Source organism: Branchiostoma belcheri, unplaced genomic scaffold (assembly GCF_001625305.1).
Source record: "Branchiostoma belcheri isolate BF01 breed outbred unplaced genomic scaffold, Haploidv18h27 scaffold315, whole genome shotgun sequence".
Classification (NCBI taxonomy): Eukaryota; Metazoa; Chordata; class Leptocardii; order Amphioxiformes; family Branchiostomatidae; genus Branchiostoma; species Branchiostoma belcheri.
This window is the reverse complement of record NW_017803927.1, coordinates 94,162-112,307: the sequence shown is the minus strand read 5'-3', so window position 1 is coordinate 112,307 and position 18,146 is coordinate 94,162. Positions and strand designations below refer to the sequence as shown.

Below are 18,146 nucleotides of genomic sequence, written 5' to 3'. Positions count from 1 at the left end.
CAACTTGGCGTTTAATCTGTATGATTACAGTAGGCTTGCAAATATGTATACTTGAATCAATCTATGACGTCATAACGTCAAGACAACGTGATGTGCGTTAGTGTTTTGGGTTGCATCTGATACAATGGACTCCTTGATGATTGTTAAAAGTTATTTAGGTTACTGAAAATTATTTCCTTACTTTGCTACAACGCCTTAAGCATAATAAAATAGACCGCGGTTACGGCCCTGCAAATCTTTATTACTTAATCTATGACGTCATGACGTCGAAACTTCGCAATGTGCGTTAGTTTTATTTGTTGAATCGGAAAGTGTAGATAACTTAAGACATGTTAAAAGTTATTTGATTACTAAAAATTATTTCGTTACTTTGCTTCAAGGCGTTTAATACTAGTACATGTATTATTAAATAGGCTGCGGTTGCGGTCCTACAAATCTGTATAGTTTAATCTATGACGTCATGCCGTCAAAACGACACAATGTGCGTTGGTTTTATTAGTTGTATTTGATGGTATGGACCTCTAAAAGATTGTTAAAAACCATTTGAATACTGAAAATTATTTCGTTACATTGCAACAACGCGTCATAAATAATTAAATAGACCGCGGTTGCGGTTCTGCATGACATGACATGACATGACGGTATGACATGACGTCAAAACGACGAAATGTGCGTTAGTTTTAACAGTTTTATTTAGAGGTATGGACCTTTAAAAGATTGTTAAAATTGACTTGAGGCTTAAAAATTATTTTATTAATTTGCTACGAGTAGTTGAATATCATTATATAAACAGGGATTCAGGTCCTACAAATCCGAATGGTTGAATCAATGACGTCATGACCTCAAAACGACGCAATTTGCGTAAGTTTTATCAGTTTTATTTGATGGTATGGACCTTTAAAAGATTGTTAAAATTGATTTGAGAACTAAAAATTATTTCGTTAATTTGGTACGAGTAGTTGAATGTCATAAAAACAAGAATTCTGGCCGTACAAATCCGTATAGTTTAATCTTTGACGTCATGACGTCAAAACGACGCAATGTGCGTTAGATTTATCAGATTTATCTGATGATATGGACCTATAAAAGATTGCTAAAATTGATTTGAAAACTTAGAATTATTTCGTTAATTAGCTACGAGTAGTTGAATATCATATAAACAGGTAGTCAGGCCCTGCAATCCGTACGGTTGAATCAATGACGCCATGACGTCAAAACGACGCAATGTGCGTTGTTTTTATCAGTTGTATTGGATGGCATGGACCTCTAAAAGATGGTTAAAATTGATTTGAGAACTAAAAATTATTTCGTTAATTAGGTACATGGCGTTCAATATATATGCATACACTAGTGTTGCAATCCTCAAAAATCCGTCTATTTTAATCTCTGACGTCATGACCTCAAAACGACGCAATGTGCGTAAGTTTTATCAGTTTTATTTGATGGTATGGACCTCTAAAACATTGTTAAAATCGAATTTCAAAACTAAAGATTATTTCCTTAATTAGGTACGAGTAGTTGAATATCATTATATGAACATGGATTCAGGCCCTACAAATCTGTATGGTTGAATCTATGACGCCATGACGTCAAAACGACGCAATGTGCGTAAGTTTTATCAGTTTTATTTGATGGTATGGACCTCAAAAAGATTGTTGAAATTGATTTGAGAACTAAAAATTATTTCGTAAATTAGGTACGAGTAGTTGAATATCATTACATGACAGGGATTCAGGCCCTACAAATCTGTATGGTTAAATCTATGACGTCATGACGTCAAAACGACGCAATGCGCGTTTGTTTTATTAGTCGAATCTTCTGGTGTGGACCTTTTGAGACTGTTTAAAAGACATTTGGTTCATAGAAATTATTCCTTGACTTTGCAACATGGCGTTCAATGTCTGTCGGGTGCGGTCCTGGACGGCATTCTTGAATCTTTGACGTGAAAATGAATCCATGTGCGTTGATAATATTTGATAGTATCGACCACTTAAATATTATTAAAACTCATTTGGTTGTTGAAAATTAGAAGATTATTCAATCAAATGAATACAATGTCTGAAAGGCTGTGGTTTGGTTTGACATACGTACGTGCAATGTCTATTTACATCCTGTATGCGTGCTCATTTGCATACATGGGACAATGGAATGCTCCCGCGACCGAGGTGTCTACGAAATAGCGCATACCTTTCGAATCGAAGGCTCAATCGAAGGCTGCGAATCGAAGGCCGAAAGGAGGGCTAACTTCAGGTTGGTGCGTTACCATGTATGTCACACAGTTTGTGTTTTACCTTTGTTTGTGCAAAGATATTGGGGTGGCTTTAAAAAACGAAAGGTCTATAATCGTATAAAAATTTTCTTGGGCTACTGGTCAGCTTAATCTTAAAAAACTTGAGAAAGGAAATGGAGTAAAGAAACAATGGAATATTGTAGTTAAATGGAAGGGACATAGAACTACCTTTGAAGGTAACGAAAACACATTTAGATACTAGGCACTCCAAGGAGGGTAGTGACATCTGCATGTTTATTGATCTTAATAGCTTGCAATATAGACAATGATTTAAAAAGCATTTCGCTAGATCATGTTATTACACTGTTGGCATGATAGTCCTGTCTAAACAAGTGGAAAAGATTCCGCACTTTATAGTCAGCATTAAATTCATGTTGATAACTTACATTGTACATGTATATGGAATTTTCTTGTTACAGAGCAAAAGACCGTGTCTGTTCTGTTAGTAATCGATGCATATGGTCCATCCTATGGAGGTTCTAAATCAACCTTCAACCGTCAAGTGGCCCAGTTTCTGAAACGTCACGGTGCTACAGTTCATTCCACTGCTTTGCAAGCATCTGATGAAGACAAGAGGTGCGCCACAGAGGACGGTGTCGTTCTACATCTGCCTGTTCAAGACCCCGGGGACAAGAGGACGCCATCTTTGGAATGGTTAACCTATGACCACAACGCTCGTTACCCATACATAACACAGGATCTGAAGTGCATTGTGGGCCATACAGACATCACAAGTCATGCTGCAAATAGCATACAAGAGAAACGATGTCAACACGCAAAATTGGTCCTTTTCAACCACGACATGCCAGAAGAGACAGAGTACTACAAGGGAACTATGAAAGCGATGGCCGCGGGGAGGAAGATGGAAGACATTCTTGAAGATGCAAAGAATGCAGATGCCGTGTTCTCCTTGGGAAGAAGAATCTACGACTACTTCGAGACGACGTACATGTCACTTGGAGACAGCAAACCAAGACAACACTTCCTGTTTCTCCCAAGACCATCCCCAGTGTTTGAGGCCATCTCTGTCAGACCAGGAGGAGGAGAGAAAGTCGTGCTGTCTGTCGGGAGAGTGACGGAAGTGGACAAGCTGAAAGGCCATGACCTGGTAGCACGGTCCATGGGGGAGGTTACAGAGAAGATCCCAAACGTCAGATTGCGTGTTCGCGGGATAGATGAAGATGACTGGGAAGCGAGCAAGCGAATCCTGGAGGAGAACCTACACAGTGGTAAGATCAAACCCACCCTACTGCCTTGTGGGACCCAGGAGGACATTGCTGAGGATATGAAGCAGGCCCACCTGGTCCTGATGCCGTCCCGTGCCGAGCCGTTCGGACTGATCGGTCTGGAGGCCATCGCAGCAGGCATCCCTGTACTCATCTCTGACAAGTCAGGCCTGGCAGACATGATCAAGGACTTGATCAAAGAGAAGAAATTCCCTGCAGACATGAGGCACAGGATCGTGACAACCAGCGTTAGGGAGTCCGACGTGGGTGAAGATGCAAGAAAATGGGCTGAGAAGATCACAGACACCTTGGAATACTCTGAGTCAGAATTCGACAGAGCAGCAGAGTACAAGAAGAGGCTGTTGGAGTCCAAGTACTGGGAAGAGTCGCACCAAAACCTGCTGCGGGTCTGTGGATTGAATGACTGACTCTAGATCTATAGTTTGCATCCACTCTTTCAGACTCTCATGTATCAAATTCCTTGTCAATGATTCTGACCCACAGACTTTTTACATACTGTATATTTGCTTCAAAGTCAGTGAGTTTTTGCATGGCTAGAAAGTGACCTCATCAAATAGATGTAGTCATTGAAATTGACCATTGACTTGATCAAAGAAAGGACAAACGCAATCCAGACATGAGGCACAGGGTTGTGAAAACCAGTGTGAGGGAGTCCGACCAACTTAAAGCTGTAACAGAATGGACGGCCTTGGATAAGTTGAGGTATTCTGAATTGGATTTCCTGAGAGTTCAAGAGGCAGCTCTTTAAGTTCAAGAACTGGGAATAGTTGCACCAAAACCTAGGCCTGTTGTGGATTGATTGATTGAATAACTTGAAAGAACACTTAGAAAACAAGAGTTCCGAGATCTCATACCTCCATGAAATATGGGCTTAACATGTAAATGTAAATTTCTTCTTTAATTATGCAAATGAGCTCCACATTGACATAATAAATGAATCGTGGTGTTAACTTTTGATTAACTTACACATGTACCAAGTTTGAAATTCCCATCATTTACCACTAAGGAGAATTTTCGCATTAATTATGCAAATTAGGTCATCATTTGCATAATTGGTATCTGTTGATGTTCCATCTGCCATAGATTACATACATGATATGTATGCAAGTACCATAATGCAAAACACTGTAATTATAGAATTTCCTAATTAATTATGCAAATTAAGTCCTCATTTGCATAATTTGTATGCATTTAAATATGTACACCTCTCTCTCAGCTACCAACCTACCAAAAATGATGAAAATACATTGTTCCTATCTGGACTTATTGGCTTTTAAAGATTTCGACCGAAAGTCCCCTGCAGTTCCAGAACAAGCTGCTAGGGGGACCAAAACCACACCACTTATTCCTAAAAATCAAGTCACCAAAAAATCAAGACCATAGCTTGTTCAGCACAAAAGATACAAAAACCGGAAGTTCTGCTGCAATACCAAGGTCATCCACCAGGAGGCCCATATTTGACCTTGACCTTCGTCTTCCTAAGACCTACCAGTATACCAAATATCATCACAATCCATAAAGGCGTTATGAAGTTATGCTGACTACAAATGTGCGGAAACACAAACACACAGACAGACAGACACACACACACAGACAGACGCGCCAAAAACAATACCTCCATTTTTCATGGAGGTAATAATCCTTACAGAACAATGTCAACGTCTTGTTGGTTGGCCTGGAGGCCACCAGTGAGGTAGGCATCTCAGAACCCATATCTAGCCACACAGGGCTTGCAGGAAAGACAATTTAGGACTTGATAAGGTTCAGAGAGCACTACAAATTAACGAGTCTAGCCACATATTCAATGCAGGCCAATAAGATTATATACCTTTCATATATATCCAAATCTGAGCATTGCTAAGCAGCTTCATAAGGGACCAAAGGTGATCTGGCCTGGGCAGCAGATGCTAATTTGGAAACAATCTTTTTCTATTGCAAATATCACTTTTAAAATAGTGTGTGTTAAAGTTTAACGAAATGTGTAGCTTATTTGAAATGAGCATTTGAAATTTACAATTGTGCTGATGCACCTTCACAATCTCTATTTTTTTCTACAATTCTCTTCATTTATTTAGATGCTCAGTCACTCTTAAAAACACATTAAAGGTTTGCTTCATTTGCTGACATTTGTATCAAGCACATACTAACTGTATCATTATACTACAAGTAATCTTCTACTATATCACCACACAAAAGGCACCAGAACTGCCGTCCTCTGTCTGTAGGCCAGATACCCCGGGTTGTTCCCCCATCTCTTCATGCCCAGTTCATCTAACAGGGGAACACCACAGGAAGGCCACAAACATGGGGGGAAAACAAAGAAAGTTTTGTACCGGTATGTGCTGTATTCAAGCTTGAATACAGTGTATATTACAGTAACTATCAATAAGGTCTTTGACTTTGAGTTAATTTTGGACAAAAGCTACCCTGCTGTTATAAACACATCAAATGTTTGGTTACAAATTATACAATTGCTGACATTTGTATCAAACACATACTATACATGTAACGTTAGTTATTCATTACTACGTCTTACTGTATAATTGCACTACCACACAAAAGGCACCAGAACTGCCGTCCTCTGTCTGTAGGCCAGATACCCCGGGTTGTTCCCCCATCTCTTCATGCCCAGTTCATCTAACAGGGGAACACCACAGGAAGGCCACAAACATGGGGGAGACCACACTGATGTGTTCCCAGCCTGACATAACCCCGGCAGCTGTGATATACAGACCCAGCCACAGGCTGATCTCTCCCAGGTAGTTTGGGTGCTGGCTGATACTCCACAGGCCGGACTGGATAAACTTTCCTGTACAGTAAGAATGAATAAATTGAAATTATTTCAACCCTACATTTGTTAACAGTTTATCATAACACCCTGGGTTCTGTTTGGACCTGTATTATCGAACAAATCAGATTTAAAGACTTTCCTCATTAATTATGCAAATTAGCTCCTGATTTGCATACATACCATTTAATTATGTCAAGCATCACTTTAGCTACTTACACACCAAAAATCACGACAATCTGTCAACCCATTCTCGAGTTATTCTCCTTCGAAATTTTTTCAACTTAAGTAAACGCTCCTGCAGTTCCAGAACAAGCCGCTAGGGGGCCCAAACTCATGTCACTTCTTTCTTAGGTCAAGAGCTATTTACCACCCAAAATTCGTGACCCTAGCATGTCCAGATCATGAGATATCAAAACCGGAAGTTCTGCTGCAGTCAGGAAAGCTGCCAGGATGCCTAGGAAAGCCGCCAGGATGCCCAAAATCTAATCATTTCTAGGTCTCATGAAGACTTACCCACCTACCAAGTTTCATGACAATCCATCAAAAGCTTCTTGAGTTATCGTGCTAAACCACAAACATACATACATACATACATCCACAGTGCAGGCTTAATTCATTGTTTACTACCATCTTAACATCATTTGCAATCTCTATTTGGTCCATTCCAACTCCTGACCTTAATTTGCATAGTTACGATGTTGGGAAAAAGGACTTGCTATTAGTCATTCAAAGTATAATAGGAACAGTATTGTTGAAAGATGGGAGAATATCCTCTAGCACCAATGCTTTGGGAGAGTCCTAAGTTTGAAAATAATTCTTCAACATTGTTACACTAGTTTATCCAGAGATATTAGAAGTTCACAATCTCACCTGAGTTTTCTGGATCTGCCTTGAAGACAGACTTCTGATAATCTGCCACAGCCTCCAGCAGGAGTCCCACAGCCCAGATGGACCAGCCCAGGTAGTCCTGCAGGGGTAGTGTTTCACAAGATAGAATTAAAAAGTTTACTTTTATTATGTTTACAGAAGGAAAACATATTGTTTTTACTCAGTTTCTTCCTCTTCTTCTTCTTCTCCAAACAGTGACCTATGACCTGACCAATGACATGATTTGTTGACATCTGTCACCATGGTGACTGGTGTTGGGTTACATAATGTTGCAATTTCATGGTCTGCTCTGCTCCTGTCACTATATACTAGTAGTACATGTATGTGGATGTGTTTGAGTAAGAATTAACAGAGCAGACCATGTCCGAAGGTAAACATCATGCATTTGCTTTGCAAATGTTAAACTTCTCTAGTTGAATACTATAGCTTAGACATACACAAGTATAGGATGAATGTTACGTGGGATTTCATTTGTTCAAATTTTAGTTTACGAATGGTATTTTGAAAAACAATATATCTGTGGCAACACCATTTGATTATTTTGGAGAAAAGTGAACCCTGAATATAATCTGTATCAGCTAGGGTACATGTACCTACTACTATATATGGTGACAGGAGCAGAGCAGACTGCAGATGTCAAATTGCAACATTATCTAACCCAACATTGATCAGTCACCATGGTGACAGATGTCAACAGATCATGTCATTGGTCAGGTCAGAGATCAATTGTTTGGAGAAGAAGAAGAAGAAACTTAGCAAAAACAATGTTTTCCTTTGGTAAACATAACAAATCCTATAGTCTGTACTAGTGACCACCTATGCTGGAGTCTACCTCACAGGTCATTGTGGGCACATTTTCTAGTGGTCCCTTAGGCTATATTTACTAATGATTGACACAAAAATTAAGTATCCTGTCTACAGTTGCCATTGTTCATTGAGTTAGTGGTCAATACAGACTGATGTTTGACTGTTATTTACACCACCTGAAAGTCGAGACTCCTGTCCCTTGTTTTGGCATTTAAGGATGAGAGTTGGCAGGAGGGTGTCACATCATGAACACCCAGACGGCCTGGAGCGTCCAGAACACCAGGAAATGCAACGGGTTTCTCTTTGCCTCATCAAACCTGACGTCTTTCCCATCCCTCAGCACCCGCAGGAACAGGTAGGAACCCAGACGGGCCGCCCAGATTAGCACTAGGGTCGTCTGGACCTAATAAAACTTTAAAAAGGGGAAAAGATTACCATAAGTTGGCATAACACATACAAATAATTTATATATAAATATATAGTGTTAAATATACATGTATAGTGTAGACCTGTAGAATGGAATTGGTATAGTTTACAGTTTGTACTGTGATAACAGGTATTCCCTAATAACCTCCAAGCAGATCCTGGGATGGCAAATTGGCCAAACAGTAACCATTAGCCAGTCAGGAGAGGGTCATGTATAAGCCACCCATTGCTCCCAACATCTGCTTGGAGAGTGACTAATCCATTATAGTTAATGTATCAAACTCCAGCTTTACAGAATAGGTCAATGAAGTTTACAATCATATTATCAGAAGCATCACACAACAAACGTTCTACCTTTTGCCTTAGTGTCCCCCTCCCCACTGGAGGGACAGGTAGGCCAGCAGTGCGTAGGCTGCCGACCCCGCCAGATCGAAAAACTTCTCGGTGCTGAAGGCGACTGCCACCGCCCAGCAAGCCCACTGGATGCCCAAATCCAACGCCGCAGACTTGTACAACACCATGGAAGAGCTAGCCTGAGTAGGCACTAGCTGAGATCGTTTCAAACTTGGTGCATGATGTTATGTAATAAAATGTAGGCTGGCTAAAATTTTATAAATTTACTCCTGAAAAACTTGCCCATTTCATAGCAAAAAGTGAGATCAAAATACTATTTTCGAAGACTTGACGAATTTTCTTAGCATCAAATTAATCTTTATAATAATATCCAAAATCTTATTTTATATAGAAGTTATATTTTGATAAATATATTTTGGCAGTTTTTTTATGTGTCATATGACAGCTAAGCGCAGAGCATAAGGGGCCTCAAAGTGGTTGGCGACTTTCTTCTGCGAAAGTTTCGTTTTCTTTAGCGATGTTTTCTTACGTATAGCTTCTTTTAAGGTAAGTTTTCCCCGTTTGTATGACTTTTGTAATACTCATGGATTCTTATGAAATTTATCTGTGGGCTGAGAGTGTCCCAACCATCTGTGAACTTGTCTTATGTGTGTTAAAGGCACTCTATGTAGTTTTTTGCGGAAAAATTTTAAATATTCTAATTATACTAAATTTCAATGTTATTAACAGTTACTATCACTTTTCAACACATTTGTGTCATTATTTCACATTTTTACGTATATTTTGTCCGTTCAAACAGTCCTTGTTCTGTTCTCGGTGCCACCGGTTTGCTCTGAGGACAACAACAACAACATACAGGGGTTGCCCCCTAGGGTGGCTAATTGGCCCCCCCCCGGCATGCCAGGCTTGAGAGACAGTGGCAGATGTCACAAGATAAGCCTCCTTAGAAAAAACTCATATCTTTCACATGAGGTGGAATATAATTATCAACTTAGAGTATTTTGTTTGGCATGAATAAACTGTGGTCATTATCCCTTCAAAAGAGATAAAAAATCTGGTAAACGATTAGGTATTTCAGAAACTGGTAAGCTATCAACTGACACCCCACTGGGATGTAGGTCAAACCACTGGGAGTGGACAATACCATATGTGCGGTTTGGCCAGAGGTTGAATATTCATCTAGAAGATCATTCACAGTTTTCTAAGCTTCTAAGGAGCAAGGATGTTGTATTTTTTGTTGCGGAGTATAATTTTGGAATACTAAAGGGTTAAGTTAATGTACTATGTAAAAAAAAGAATGAAAAATATACTTTTTGTATTGTCAAAAAACTACATAGAGTGCCTTTAAGAGTGGGAGGGGGACAAGGTACACCAGTTCTCTTTCAAAGGTCCCGGGACCTTTACAAAACTTCACGGTACAATTTTACCACCACACAAATGCAGGAATCATTCATTTTTATATTAGCTAAGGACTTAAACATGTAGAAATCATATTTATGGACATTCCTTGTCAAATGTAGATCGCTGAGATGCATTTTTTTAACGTACGTCCGTTTCAGTGTTTTCTAAACCCGGAAGTAACGTTTTGTCATAATTATAATGATAGCTATGATTTGTCCGTACGTTGTCAACGTTAAGAAAGAGACGAGAAAAATATAGACGATTATTTCGTGCATGTCTACACGTCCTTAAGACGGTATCCAATAATTGAATAATTTCTATGCATACATGTACACTGGTCAAGACAAATACAAAATTGACCTTAGATTTAAACCAGTTTTCTAAATGCATGTACAGACATTATGTGAGACAGTCATTTAGTACTCGGTACTCTACTGTTCTTCTTCTTCTTCGTTACTGCCCAGCCCTACGGTGTACGATTATTGGCAGCCGTTACGCATTGTTAATAACATGTGACCCGGGCGATACATAAAAAAGTATAAACATAAGACTCTACTGTTAAATAAGGAACTACAAGGCCAGCTATATGTTAAAAGTGTGTGGGTTCAGGACCTTAGGAAAGGTGACCTGAAGACAGGAGTGGATTTCTGCCAGTTAGAAGTGGACAGAGACAGACATGCCGTACCACATCCTAGTGAGATTGACCATCATGTAAGGAAACAATGTTGGTTTGACAGGCTTTGGATATTGATTAACATGTTGCACACATGGTTTAACTGTTCCTTTAGCTCAGTTGTTTGTGACTTAGTTTGTGAATTTCTCAGTGGATGCTTTTATGATAGTACTGGTATTAGTTTCAAGTGTAAGTGACTACATTGTAGGGCCTTTGTTGCCTCATTTGAACCACAACTTTCGTTCAGAAAGCTTTCCTGTGGATAGCTCAGTTTACAGCCACTCATAATCTGTCTGGGTGATTCATGCTAATCAAGGCCTCATCCCATTTAGCCTGCATTCTCAGCTATGACATGAATCACATTGTCAAGGCAAGGCCTCTATGAATACTAGCCATATAGACTTTTGTGCAGTATGATTTCCTCACCTTCATGTTCTATAGGTGAGCAGTATCTGGGTGCGAGCCCTGGAGAGGAGACCAGACCTGGCCGAACACTACTACATGTTGGTGAAGGACAGTCAGTAACACTTTGTGATTTTTGTAGATTGTGAGGAGTAACACATATAAGACCAGCATGGTAGATGCCCAAGTTGTAGTCTGTATTTCATCTCTAGGACCCAACAGCGAAACTTGTGACTACATTATGTTATACTGTTGGAGAAATGGTGAGTTCAGCACCAAGGACAGAGCCAATATTGCTACAATTTTAATGTATGACAGTTTGCTACATACATTGAGTGTGTTGCCTGTATGGTTGTTATCCATTTTTTTACTTGTTAATGTTGGTTAGCACTTCTAAACAACCTATATGCATTGATATAATGACTCAAAACCCCTAGACAATTATCAAATAGAATTCAATGGCAAAACTCATAGTGAAGCAAGAAAGTAGTGGCCAAGACCAGTATGTCATTGGTTTGAAATTTGTCTGTGAATTTGTGTATGTTTGTTTTCCTGTGCAGTAAATGCTGAGATGTGAAGTATGCCAACCTGTACAACACCCAGAGTACTGCCATGCTGATGGCTGATCAGTTTGCACAGTAAGTATATCTGCACAATAACGATTGGGATTAGCCTTCCAGTATAAGTACTACCCTACTGCACAGTGGTATGGTTATAGCTCGCGTTACAGGTTCCAAGTAGAACGTGATGAGTTGTTAAGTTGTTACAGACAACACTCAGATCAAAATACAGGCCTGCAAAGTTTTTTTGAGATTCTTAACTATTTAACGTTAAAGATGCAGGTTTTTGTTTTCAACCCCGTGAATCTTGTCAGAAAAGGACAAGCTTGTAAGTTTCTAGTTTTGTATGTTACTAGCTTGTGTGTTTCTGGGAGAATGGCTCTACTGAGAACTGCAGAAAGTCAAGGATGAACTCAACAGAAATGTAAGGAATCTCACAAATATGACATACGTATACAAGCTGCTGTGTTACACTGAAGGGCAGTTACCATGTATACAGGCTATACAATGATAGAGTAACACAGTAGCTGTACATGATACAGCACTTTGTTATGATATTCTTTGTCATCATCTTTAAGACACCAGTAACTGATTAACAGAAATCTTTGTTGACACGCACAAAAAAACAGTGACTTGTGTAAGGTCTTCTGCAGCAATACCTACAAACAAACAAGTGGATGAAATAAACTTACATGTACACACCAGTACATTACATAAGTACAAAATGTATATGAATAAATCAACATGGTGTTTAACATTTTATTTACATTAAGGCCACACCAATTTAATGTCTTGGTTAAAGGATTTCTCTAGAAAAATAATGGAGCGGGAGGGCAAAAAATAAAAACAGGCCTAGGCATCCTATTATGGCCCAAAATGGTACGATAGGAGCCATGAAGTCAACACACCAGGCTGGTTCAAAATTTAAACAATGAATTTTGAAACTTCTAATGATACCACTGCATTAAAAGATGGAATAACTGTAACAACTAGGAAGAAAAGGACTGTTTCAACTGTTCAGGGCAAAATGTGAACATTTTGCAGTTGGTTCTGAATTTTTTTTTTGCAAGTCAGAAAAAAATGAAGCGGGCGAATCTGTTAACCAAGAAATTAAATTGGTGTGACCTAATGGTTCTAAGTTAACAAATTTCCTTGTACTCAGGCATTACATAACAACCTGCTTGCTGGCTCTACTGTACACTACAGCTAGCTGTCACTACTGCACATGTAGTCCCAAACTTTTCTGCATGCTTACTTCCCCAGATTGTGTCGTGTAACAAGACCCTGTACGAGATCCTACAGAAGTCAGGCCGCCACGTGTCTGTGAAGGAGGCTCTGGCAGACAGCAGGGCAACCAAGAAGAAGAAAGTTGCCATCAACAGTCTGAAGCTGTCTGATGAACAGCGAGACGTGCAGGAACATGCTGTCAGGCTGGTACAGACAGCTGACCCTGACTTCAGGTCATCCTGGGTTGACATCATACAGACTCAACAACTAGAGGTACATGAAAACGTACAATATGCTGCCTCCTCACATGCTCTCCGAAAATGCACGCACATTTAAAGAAAATATCAATCAACAGAGTAAAAAGTACAAGCACATGCGTCTTGACACATGGTGGTAAGACACATGGAGTACAGGTGTACCTCTGACCTCTCTGCACTACTTTGTATAATAGTTGTTGTTAGACTTCATAAGTATAAGTAAATTCAATAAGTAGTTAAGGTTATTTTTTGTTGTTAAGCAATTGTTGTGTATGATGTTGTTGAACCTTTTGTTACTATTAAGTTGGTAATTGAATATTTTATTATTGTGAAAGGACTTCAGGAAGATTAGTATACACAGGTTGTATTACTAATGGAGAATCCTAATAAACATAAACATAAAAATAAACTTGCAGTATAATATCATAGTACTGTTAGCATATAACACTATACTGTGTAATACTATATAATACCACCTCTAAGCTGAATGATGGCAGTTCAGTACCAAGGAGAAAACTCAAGTTGTTGAGAACAGAAGGCAGATGGTAAGTACCATTGTGCCATTTTTCACTGTAGATCCTTTTTTGTGTAACTTCCAGGGCCCAGGCTGGCATGGCAGATGTATTGATGTCCCCTATTGGATGTTAGATCTAGAGACGGTGCACAACTTTGGCAGACTATGTGCCCAGGGTACAACCAAGGTAAGGTTATACTCCCTCAGTCCTGTAAGATTGAGCTTTAGGGGCAGTCTGTAGGTTATCCTGTTGGAGAAATAGTGAGTTCAGCACCAAGGACAGTGCCAATATTTCACAACTTTCACAACTTGCTGATCTTAGGTGCAAAATTACTGTAGATTTTGTTTTCTTCAAATTGTATGTGCCATAAAATGTGCCATCAGATGTCATGATTTTAAACTAGAAATGTTCTATAACAATTTCCTATCTCAGTACATGTACAGGGAGATGTAGTTGTGCCGTGCCCTACCAGAGTGAATGCTTTTGAGAGGCCGTTTTACTAACTATTTCCCTTCTCATATTATCCCAGTGTATGTGCCGTGAGGTGCGACTGTGCCATGCCCTGTTAGAACTCAGGAGGCCTCACATCAAGAGAAGTGGTGGAAGGTCCAACGACCCCATGCTGCTCTTCGTACTCAACAGACTGGCTTTGCAGGTGAACAGTCCTACCTTTTGCTCACTGAAACATTCTAGCTCATATATAGTGTATAAGATCATCACACAAGATGTAATAATGATATATGCAATGGTTTGAGACTGTATAATTTGTAAGGTTGTTTCAGATGAGTTCAGTTACCATAGGAAATCTGGTGCTAATGTAGCTGCTGTCCATTTGCAATGATATGGAGAAAAATGGTGATCCATATTTGTATTCTACCTGTATGAAAGGCATAATCACTGGCATTGTTGTGAAAGTGCCATGAAGCCCCGCTGTCTTAGCAAGAAGAACACTAATATTGTCTTTAGTACCATGGCTGTTCCAATGGCTGTTAAAGAAATGTATTTTAAGTATATTCTCTAACATGTTGCTCCATTATTTTGTCTGGAGTGCCACCAATCCTCTTTAAGAGTGTTAAACAATAATTGTGTTTACTAGACCCTCTAACATGTTGCACCATTGTTGTTCCAGGAGTGTCACCGTGCCCCTCCGTTCTGTACTGCCTCCCACCAGCAGGGCAGACCTGTGAATACTGTAGCCACTCACCAGGACTGTGTGGACAGGGAGGAGCAGCTGCAGGCCAGGGTTATAGAGTTAGAGGTAGTCATTAAGTTGTCAGCATACGATAGATCTTCATAAAACAATAAGCAGAGAAGGTTTGCAAATGCAGGGTTATGTGTACACATACGTCGATGAAGGTTAGACATCCAGGTAATAAGATACGCCAAAAAGCAGTTACTCAAGCAACTGGATATGATTTTGGAACGTCAGACGTTTCAGCTAGTATCCACTAGCTTTCATCAGTGACTGGCTTAGCCAGAGGAAAAAGCAGGTTTATAAGCACAAACTGTTCATTGATATGCAAATAAAATGAAGACAATTTTTTGGATGTCAAAAAGGGAACACAAGTCAGACAAGTTAAGACAAGTTTATGCTAAGTCAGGAAGCTCCTGTTATGCAGAACAGGAGCTTAAGTGTTGTCTGTCCTCGGGGTTGGGAGCGCCAAATCAAGTGCCGGAGAGATCTACCCGTAGCCCCCCTTCCCTGTTGAGGGTGGGGTTGTACATCCTTTCATATATTGCCACCCCGTTCCCACCAGCGTGTTTCGCGGTCTAAGATATCTGTGGACTCGAGTTTGAAGGAGTGGCCCTGGTTGTGTTGTAGGTGGTGGAAAATGGCCGAGGAGTAGCCGTTAGCACTAGGTCTGCAATGTTTCTTGTATCTTACTTTAAGCGGTCGACTTGTCTCTCCGATGTAGGTGTTGTTACAATTGGGCTCCTCACATTTGAGTCTGTAAATAACAGTCGCCTTGCTACCTTTGTGAGGTCGATCCTTAGGGTGTACCAGTCGTTGTCTGAGGGTTGAGTGAGGTTTGAAGTTAGTGGCTATGTTGAAGTTTTGGAAGATCCGCCGAAGTTTCTCAGATACTCCTTGGACATACGGAATAGTGATGTTGACTTTGTTTTTGTTTGTCAAAGGTTTGCACTTCTTGGTTTTCTTAGACTGATTTGAAGGTTTGGTATAGCGTTTGGCATATGTGTACACATGTACATCTACAAATGTATGTGACTGCAAGGATTACACTATAAGAGTACTAAGTATTCTGTTTCTTTGTTTGTTATATTTTGTTTGACCCTTACATCCTCCCTTTGTGCAGGCCAATTTGATCTCATGAATAAACAAACATTAAAACAAACAAACAATATGATAATAGTAGTAATGTCCAGGACTCTAGATTCACTCTTCCGAGGGTTAGACGTGCTTGCACTGGACAACTGGGGCTTGATGGCCGCTCGCCACTTGTCTCTGTCAACCGCTCAAACCCCAATTCCATCTTCGCAGTGGATTTGCATTAGTAGCATGGCTTTGTTATTTAAATTTGCTTTTTAGCTTTTTAGGAATACGTTGAAGCCTGAAATTTAATGAGATGTTCAGCTTGTTTTTTTATTTATTTGTTTGTTCTTCAGAAACAAGTGAAGCAGGTGGCAGAGAGGAACAAGACAGAGCTGAACAAACTCACCACCAAACTGTCCCTGGCAGAGAAGGAGAACGAGGAGATCAGCTACCACGATGCTTACAGGATGTTTGAAGAAAAGTTTAGGTCAGAAGTCAGGAAACTCAAGGCACAGTTTGAGGTTAGTTATAAGAGGTAGTAAGTTATAAAGTTTTCACAATGTAAATACTGCACAATCTTCAGTATGTATGTTCTAGGTTGAAGTTTAAGTCATAGAATGTAGTTACTAGTAGTAGTTAAAGTAGTTAGAATGTGTTTTTTTTCATATTTTTTAAAAACTTTTCCGTGTCCGCCACGCCACGGCACTTTATTAGATACTAATGTAATAGTTGAACAAATAGTGAGTTCAGCACCAAGGACAGAGCCGGTATTTCACAGCTTATGTGCAAACCCTTTGAGTATGTGACTTTGTCAAAACATTTTGGCAAACTTGAGGAATATCTAAGAAGGAATTCTGCGTTAGGAAGACGAATAGGAAGGTAGAGAATGTAATTTGTGTTTTCACTGTTATTACTAGCTGATTGGTTTCTTTTTCCACAGATGTGCCCTGATCACACAGTATGTGGAGAGACAGCAGACAGATCTCCGGGACAGGAACACAAAACAGAAGTGTCAGACCATCATAGATATGTGCACAGACATGAAGGAGGAGCTACATGTAAGTTTTCTATGCTTTTCATTCTGTATTCAGCTTTAACGCTTTGTATTACTGGCACTTCAATAACCCACATGTATGCTACAGGCACAAAATATTACAATCACTCTTAACAAAACTGAATTGTAAACCAATTCATTAAGTCATTAATTTTCAAGGCTAAAATGAGGATATTATGGGATGTTATAAGGAACAGGACACCTTAGCAATGGTGTCAGTGTTATTACCTGATTTTGTAACCTACATTGTATTGTTTTGTTGGTTTGCACAGAACCAGCATTACATGTGCTCAGTGTGTCACACCAAGCTTGCAAGAGAAGGTCCTACCTGATCCAGCCCAGTGGACACTATAACAGCTGTGAGACATGCCTGTTACAGTTAGCAGGCTGTCCTGTGTGTAAGATACCCATAGAGAGCAAGATCAAGGTCTTTGAATAGCTTCACAATTCTAATAGTAAGTCTTTGTGACTTTTGGTAAAGTCTTCATATGTTAAACATTCTGTATGTTATGTATGACAAATCTAAGTGAGCTATATTTCTTATATTGCTGCAAATACATGTGCCGTATCTGGCAAAGTAAAACGAAAACTAGAACTATAAGACTTAGTAGGTTTTCAAAGTGACCAATAATTGACAGATACACATAGGAACCTATTGACATGCATGTTCTATTCATGGTAATACATGTAGTTCACATAAGATGAGCTGAATGAACCTAAAAGCAAGTGCTTAAAGAAGCATGTCAAGTGAGTTTCACCTAGAATAATGGGCTGTTTCACCTTGTCTTCTTCTTCTTATCCGAGTTTTACGTCCATTGATTCCCCGAATCGGGGGTATAGACGTGCTTGCACAGGTGCATGTTTGGGCTTGTCATTTTGCCCCTCAGCATGCTGAGGTGCACAACAGCAAGCCTGTGAAAGTCTTTTGGGTTTGGGGCAAAGTTTTTACTGACTGGAAGCCCTTCCTAATGCCAAACTCTCA

The 18,146-nt window shown here is 39.7% G+C and overlaps 2 protein-coding genes and 1 pseudogene across 2 annotated transcripts in view; 2 read left to right on the top strand and 1 right to left on the bottom strand.

The window, feature by feature from the left end:
* Nucleotides 1-3,944, top strand: part of LOC109474755 — a 9,436-nt gene extending 5,492 nt beyond the window's left edge. Inside the window, exons 2-3 of the mRNA XM_019775116.1 lie at nt 2,710-3,710; nt 3,867-3,944. Of these exons, the coding sequence (XP_019630675.1) occupies nt 2,710-3,710; nt 3,867-3,944 (1,079 nt within the window). The remainder of the gene's footprint in view (nt 1-2,709; nt 3,711-3,866) is intronic.
* A 2,061-nt stretch (nt 3,945-6,005) lies between these two features.
* Nucleotides 6,006-9,037, bottom strand: LOC109474760 (annotated as a pseudogene).
* A 1,843-nt stretch (nt 9,038-10,880) lies between these two features.
* On the top strand, nt 10,881-17,603 carry LOC109474754. The gene is made up of 10 exons (XM_019775115.1): nt 10,881-10,898; nt 11,319-11,394; nt 12,229-12,263; nt 13,103-13,339; nt 13,923-14,024; nt 14,368-14,493; nt 14,968-15,096; nt 16,464-16,631; nt 17,051-17,168; nt 17,473-17,603. Exons 1-10 carry the CDS (start codon nt 10,881-10,883, stop codon nt 17,601-17,603), a joined length of 1,140 nt encoding a protein of 379 aa, XP_019630674.1.
* Nucleotides 17,604-18,146: the final 543 nt, after the last annotated feature.

Bases quoted from the DNA above. Each gene is read 5' to 3' on its own strand.
- LOC109474754 (XM_019775115.1), top strand. The intron at 15,097-16,463 runs GTAGTCATTAAG...TTTGTTCTTCAG, and splicing joins CCAGGGTTATAGAGTTAGAG to AAACAAGTGAAGCAGGTGGC. The intron at 17,169-17,472 runs GTAAGTTTTCTA...TGTCACACCAAG, and splicing joins ACATGAAGGAGGAGCTACAT to CTTGCAAGAGAAGGTCCTAC.